The 6,172-nt window shown below is 35.1% G+C and overlaps 1 protein-coding gene across 1 annotated transcript; it reads left to right on the top strand.

Annotated features, from left to right (window-relative positions):
- Positions 1-245: 245 nt before the first annotated feature.
- LOC109827957 (F-box protein At1g47810-like) lies at positions 246-1,877 on the top strand. The gene has a single exon (XM_020394982.1). It carries the CDS (start codon positions 477-479, stop codon positions 1,725-1,727), a length of 1,251 nt encoding a protein of 416 aa, XP_020250571.1. The 5' UTR covers positions 246-476; the 3' UTR covers positions 1,728-1,877.
- Positions 1,878-6,172: the final 4,295 nt, after the last annotated feature.

Below are 6,172 nucleotides of genomic sequence, written 5' to 3'. Positions count from 1 at the left end.
TTTGGATCCTTCCCACTACAAAAAAGGAGTGGACATACAACTATATTAATCATAGTCATTGATTTGTCTAGAAAGTGGTTATGATTAATTAAGAAAAATCATAACCACCCATTAAATATATTAACAATTGTGATATAGTAATGGTCTCTCCACGTGGTGAGGAACCAAATCCTAAAAACATTTATATCATACCAATGTATCTCATTTGGTATCTTTTTACCACCTTCCTTTAATAGCTTAATTTACAATTGACGTCCCCTCCCCAAAAAAGTTTGACGATTTACTTGAAGCTCTTTGGACCGCCTAGTCACTGCATCATTTGGAGCGATTTGCTCGAGGCTTTGTTCACTGCATCTTTTGTAACCGTCGTTTCTTCTCGCGTGTCAATAAAAGGACAAAAAGAATACAATGTGCCCTTCCATCCCTTTCCTATAAACTTCTTCAGGCAGTGCCACAAGCTCACCCATCTCACAAAAATGGCCTCGATAATTCCTCGACAAGTACCCATCAAAACCAAAAAAATCAGCAAGAAAAAGAAGAAAATATCAAAAAAGAAGACTACCTTCCCTCTTCCCATCCTTCCCCAAGATGTTATCTTTTTTAACATCTTCCTTCATCTCCCTGCTCGCTTCCTTCTCCTTCTTCGTTCCCTTAGCCGCTCGTCTCTTCAGATGATAAATAATCCCCATTTTGTCCGCAACCATGCTGTTCTTAGTTCTGCCCATCTCCTTTTCTTCGGCTTTAATCACTATAGTAATTTGTCACCGACACTCTTTGGTCTCCAGATCAATCGCGGTCCTCGTTCACGCAACCGTATCACTCTTCATGAAAACTTCAAGTTGAGTGCTCCCTTTCTTAATGTCATCCTTGCCTCCTGTAATGGCCTCCTGCTCTTATCCTGTCATAAGGCTCGAAGTGTCCTTATAACCAATCTGGTGACAAAGCAATGTCGATATCTCCCACAACCCCTAATTGGACACATACTCTCCAGTCCGCTCAATGGATACTCTGGCCCAATTTGGCAATGCCTTTATGGTCTTACTTTTGATCCCTCTTCGAATCGATACAAGGTGGTTCACTTATCGCTGGATGGTGCGGGTTCGATCTTGTGCCAGGTCCTCACCTTGGGATCATCAAATTGCTATTGGAGGCTGGTAAGCGTCCTCAGGCCTTCTCGTCCTGGTGCGAGCATCAATGTCAATGATCGGCCGGTAAGTATCGGTCAAATTTTATACTGGGTTGATGGGCATTCTAGTACATGGCATACTACTACTGTGTTCGACCCTTCAGAGAACCATATAATGTCTATGGATGTAGGCAGAGAGGAGTTTCGAAGGGTGAAGCCACCACCTTATGTCAAGGACTTATGCCGCCTCTTTGAGTTAGGTGGACATTTAGCATTGCTTAGTTTTGATCAGGTTATGGTTGATATTTGGGTTTTACAGGATTATGAGAGGGAGGCATGGGTGAAGAAGCATAGTACTATAAATAAGAGGTTAGTGAAGTACTTGGGGTTCCATGGATTTGCGATGAACTTTGAGCTGAGTTGTTCCCTTCATGATGGGATGTTAATCATCTTCAAGTCTAAGAACAGACTGTTTAAGTATGATCTTGAAGATGATAATTTCGCAGAGGTGAAGACTCATTATGGTTATCTAGGGCCGACTCCAAGAACTTCTACTATAAGTAATCCTTGTGCTCATGTGGATAGCCTATTGTGGCCATAAAAAAAGAAGTTTGATTTCCTGTAATAACAAGAGAATCCAATAAAATAAATGGTGAGAGTAATATTTCTACAAATGCATTCTATTTGGTTGCCTTCTGCCTATTGAATGCCTTTTTATCAATGTATATCCTTTCATGAAAGTCTAAATTAAGCAGACATGCCCTCTTTCATCTTCCTTTGTTTACTTGCCACACTGAAAATATATTTTACTTTAATAGTGAGCTTAGTTTTGCTTGCTATAAATGCATATAAAGTTTTATTAAATTTTAATTTATTGATGTTAAATTTACTAGTTTCTTTCTACTATGTGCCAGTGAGAAGTACTGCATTGTTTTGAGTTTCTGTAGACTTGTTTTTTGGTTGAAATCTGAAGGTTACATGGAATAGAGCAAATTTTTGTTTATTTGTGGTGGAATTTTTTTGCTGCTATATTATATGTTAGTCATCATGTTTCCCAATTTTATTCTTTATTTTTATTATTCTAATCAATAAGGTGGATAATCCTTACTCCTTCCCCTATTAGGATAAGGAATCTGTAAATTTGGTGTTCTGCTCTGAACTTGAAAGCTCATCTCTAGCAAATGCCTATATCAACTGCGTAGTTTCCTTTTGTCTCCTGTGAACTGAGCTGGTAATATATTGAGACGATAGTAACATATGGTTCGTGTTGGCAGGATATATGCACTCTGACCTATTTTCAACTCTGTCATATCTATAGTATCTATTTTGAGAATATCTTCTTTATATGACTCCCAACTCTTCATTTTCTGCCCTTCTTTCTTTCGACAAAAATGGTTGTCATTTGCTTGTTTTAGTCTCTGCCTCATTTTTCTTATTATTACCACTGAACTCAATTGCATGTAATGCTCTTAATTGTGAATAAATTTTGGCAGGAGCTGTTCTCCATCAGGATGGGCTGTAATCTCCATTTACTGTCCAAAAGGGACAATAGATTGTTTAGCAATTTTGCTGGTTTTGGATGCAGCATATTATGTTTTTCGATAGGATTTATCATAGATAGCTACTCTATTTATTTGCATTCAAATGGCTTCTTCCAGATCAAAATCTAGGACTACCAGATGTTAGACTATTTCAACTATGATTTTTTTTTCTTTGCTTATCAGATCTCGGTATATTGTAGGTTGCTGCTATTGCATTCTATTGAAATCATAAGCTGAATCTAACATCTCCTTTATTTCTGACTCTATTCTGTTATAGTTGTAACTAGTGAAGTCTCTAATTCGGGTTTATGTGATGCTCTTCTTGAACATTTAATGTTTTATGTGCATTTGGGCATATGTTTTTGCTCATTACAATTTATGGATTCGAAATAGCAGTATTTTTCATGCAAATGACATCATCCAGATTCAAACCATGTTTTTTTTCTTTGCTCATCAACGATCAATCTTAAACTACTACTACTGTAGTGTACTGAATTAAGCCATAAGTTAGATCTAAGATTTTATTTATTTTTCTCAATGATTCTTGCTTTGTTCTACTCTGTTAAAGTTGTAAGTAGTAAAGTCTGTAGATCAGGTCTACGAGAAAATGTTTTTGAACTTATTTTTGCTCCTAGAACTTTTTCGAATTAAAATCTATATATTATTGTTCTTGGAAATAATTATCTTAGCAACTTGTGCAAAAAAAATGAGTGTAGCAGAAATGAAAACGTTATGATGGTCATTTCGGTATACACTAAAAGATAGGATAAGAAATGAGTGTATCCGTAGTAAATTAGAGGTTACTTCTATTGAAGATAAATTAGGGAGAATCGACTAAGGTGGTATGGTCATGTATAACGGAGACCTCTTAATGCACTGGTTAGAAAAATAATAATATTATAGTTAATGGGACAAAATGATCTAGAGGTAGACCTAACAGAACTTGGTTGGGGGCAATTAAGAAGGATATGATAATGACGGAGGAGATGACCCATAATAGAATGGAATGGAAGAAGAGAATTCATGAAGCTGACCCCAAATATTTAGGATAAAGGTTTTGTTGTTGTTTGTTTGTGAGCTTTGTGTTCAGACTATGAGATGTGTGTGAAGGCCAGTGTACTAAAAAATTATGATGAGCGAGAAGAATACAATGAGGTCATTAAGATATGAGCGATAATTGCTATTCAGAAACTGTAATTAACCTTGTATTTGTTGTATTTGCAAAAGGAAACAACACAGCTAAGACTGAACTTGAAAGTCCAGGCTAATAGATCAGCGCAGTTAATGTTCTGTAATCTAGTCAGGATGATAGATATATTCAAAATGGCTACAAAAAAGTATAAATATCCTCTCCTTCACGATGTGAATATATGCACAGAAGAAAACATATCTTCCTGAACTACAAATTTTACTGATACTTGTCTGAACATCCAAACCGAACTAGCTGCACATCAGACTACATAGATAATTTTATTTATTTTCAATGATAAAGGTGTTATTATTTAGATGGCACATAAGACAAGTAACTAGTTTGCGGGATAAGTAGTTAAAAGACTTATAGAAGTTTGTTCGGCAATGACTTTCAGAAATCAAACATGAGAAAACATGAGTTTTCTTTGCGTAGTAGACAAACGTCAAAATCACAATTAGAATATCAGAAAGTTCCTACCAAAAACAACACTAATTAGGTTAGTAAGGCTTGCATTTTATTTCAACAACACAGCTACATCAGAAAAGTCATCATCAAAGCCAATGATACCTAAAATACATAAACAGTGACAAGCAAGATACATGAAATTACACCAGAGTCATAACTATTTTTCTTCAGTTGGTGTTGTGAATTTATAAGATGTATAAGAAATGGTGCTGTTAGTCCAGAAACGGTGCTGTTATTTTTCTTCAGGGTGCTTTCTCTTTATAACAATTCACGTCACCGTACCTAACAAATATGAAATTGCTACTAGCTTGATATTTAATATCTATAATTGGTGTTGGTCTGTTACCTTGTTTGGTTCATCTGTGGGTTTTGTTCTCTATATAGTGCAGAAACCTCTCTGCGATTGAGTTTTTTTGCTGAAACTAAGAACCATCCTGATCAGATTGTTGTAGATTTCATTTGAAACTGAAACATGATGCTTTGTTTTGAACAAATGTCATTGATGTTACAATGCTACATTTATGACATGATAGGCAAGATTTGACTTTCAATTTGTACCTTCTTTTAGTTTCAGGTTAATGGGAACGCTGCAAAGGAAGTTGTGCTTTTCTGAGAGAGACAGTAAACTGTTGTTAGTTCTTGAGAAGAATACAGCTCAATTTACCATCACTGCCTGTTCGTATAGCGAGTTAGAAAGCATTGGAGTTGACATTTTAGACACCCAATTATCGTCATATTCAATCATGCTGGTAAGATGGTTTTTATTTGTATGTCGTGACTGTCGTTGCATGAGTCTCTTATAGTTGTTTAATTTCTTATCAAGTGCTTGAGCCAGCATTACTATCAAGATCATTACTTCTGACTGCATAATACTTCTTTTTAGACTTTTTCCTTTCAGAATTTTCTTGCAGTTCCTTATAAGAACTCTTAATAGGCTGTAAACTTCAAAATTTTCTTTTTATGATACACTTCATTTCTATCAAACTGTTTAAAATCAGAATATTTATCATCTTTGGATTAGTGATGCTATTTTTCTTGGATTTGCCAAACTGTCAAATGTGGTGCCTATCTCCCTCCCTCCCTCTAGGCATAGACACACATATCAATATATCACCCATAGTTTTCTAGCTTCTAGTTTTCTATTATACAATTTGAAAAATGGTAAACACGCCCAAAAAAATTACAACGTACTGCGTGACTTTTGCATCACAGAAAGCTACCCACTTTGAATCCAATATTTCTAAGTAGCGGATTGTGTACCCAAATTTGTACCACGAGCCTCTATGTAATGGGTATCATGTAACTATGGATTCCACACTACCTGCTTGAGCTCAAAGTAACTAGGCATTACACATTAATTAAAATTATCAAACTACAAATTGGTTTTATTTCTTTTTACCATTACCCTTTGCCACATCCCCAAACATTTCTTAAAATTTAAGTACAAATAGAAGCCATATCCATATTGGACGTACCTCACATTTTTTTGGACACTTCTTTTCTCAATCAATCATAGAACACTTATTGTAATTTATAATACTTGCATCACACTTCGTAGGCACGTGTTGCATTTGTTATGCACTTAATTATTCATATACATGTTTTAGATATTTATTTATTTTAGTTTACTAGTTGGAATGCACGTGCACTGCACGTGGTCAAATATCATAATTATTTACTTCAAGTTTATTTATTTACTATAACAAGGTTGCATAAAACTTTATAATTATCACGATATATTAATTTTGTTTGGATATTTTCATGTGTGGTTTTAACATTTTGTCTTCTAGAGAAATAGTGATGTTTAAAGCCTTAAAATATTGATGATTTAAGATTAATTAATAAATT

This window comes from Asparagus officinalis, unplaced genomic scaffold, assembly GCF_001876935.1.
Source record: "Asparagus officinalis unplaced genomic scaffold, Aspof.V1 AsparagusV1_Un577, whole genome shotgun sequence".
Taxonomy (NCBI): domain Eukaryota; kingdom Viridiplantae; phylum Streptophyta; class Magnoliopsida; order Asparagales; family Asparagaceae; genus Asparagus; species Asparagus officinalis.
The sequence above is the reverse complement of the archived record's forward strand: the minus strand, read 5'-3'. Positions and strand labels throughout refer to the sequence as shown.

Bases quoted from the DNA above. Each gene is read 5' to 3' on its own strand.
- LOC109827957 (XM_020394982.1), top strand. From the start codon at position 477: ATGGCCTCGATAATTCCTCGACAAGTACCCATCAAAACCAAAAAAATC.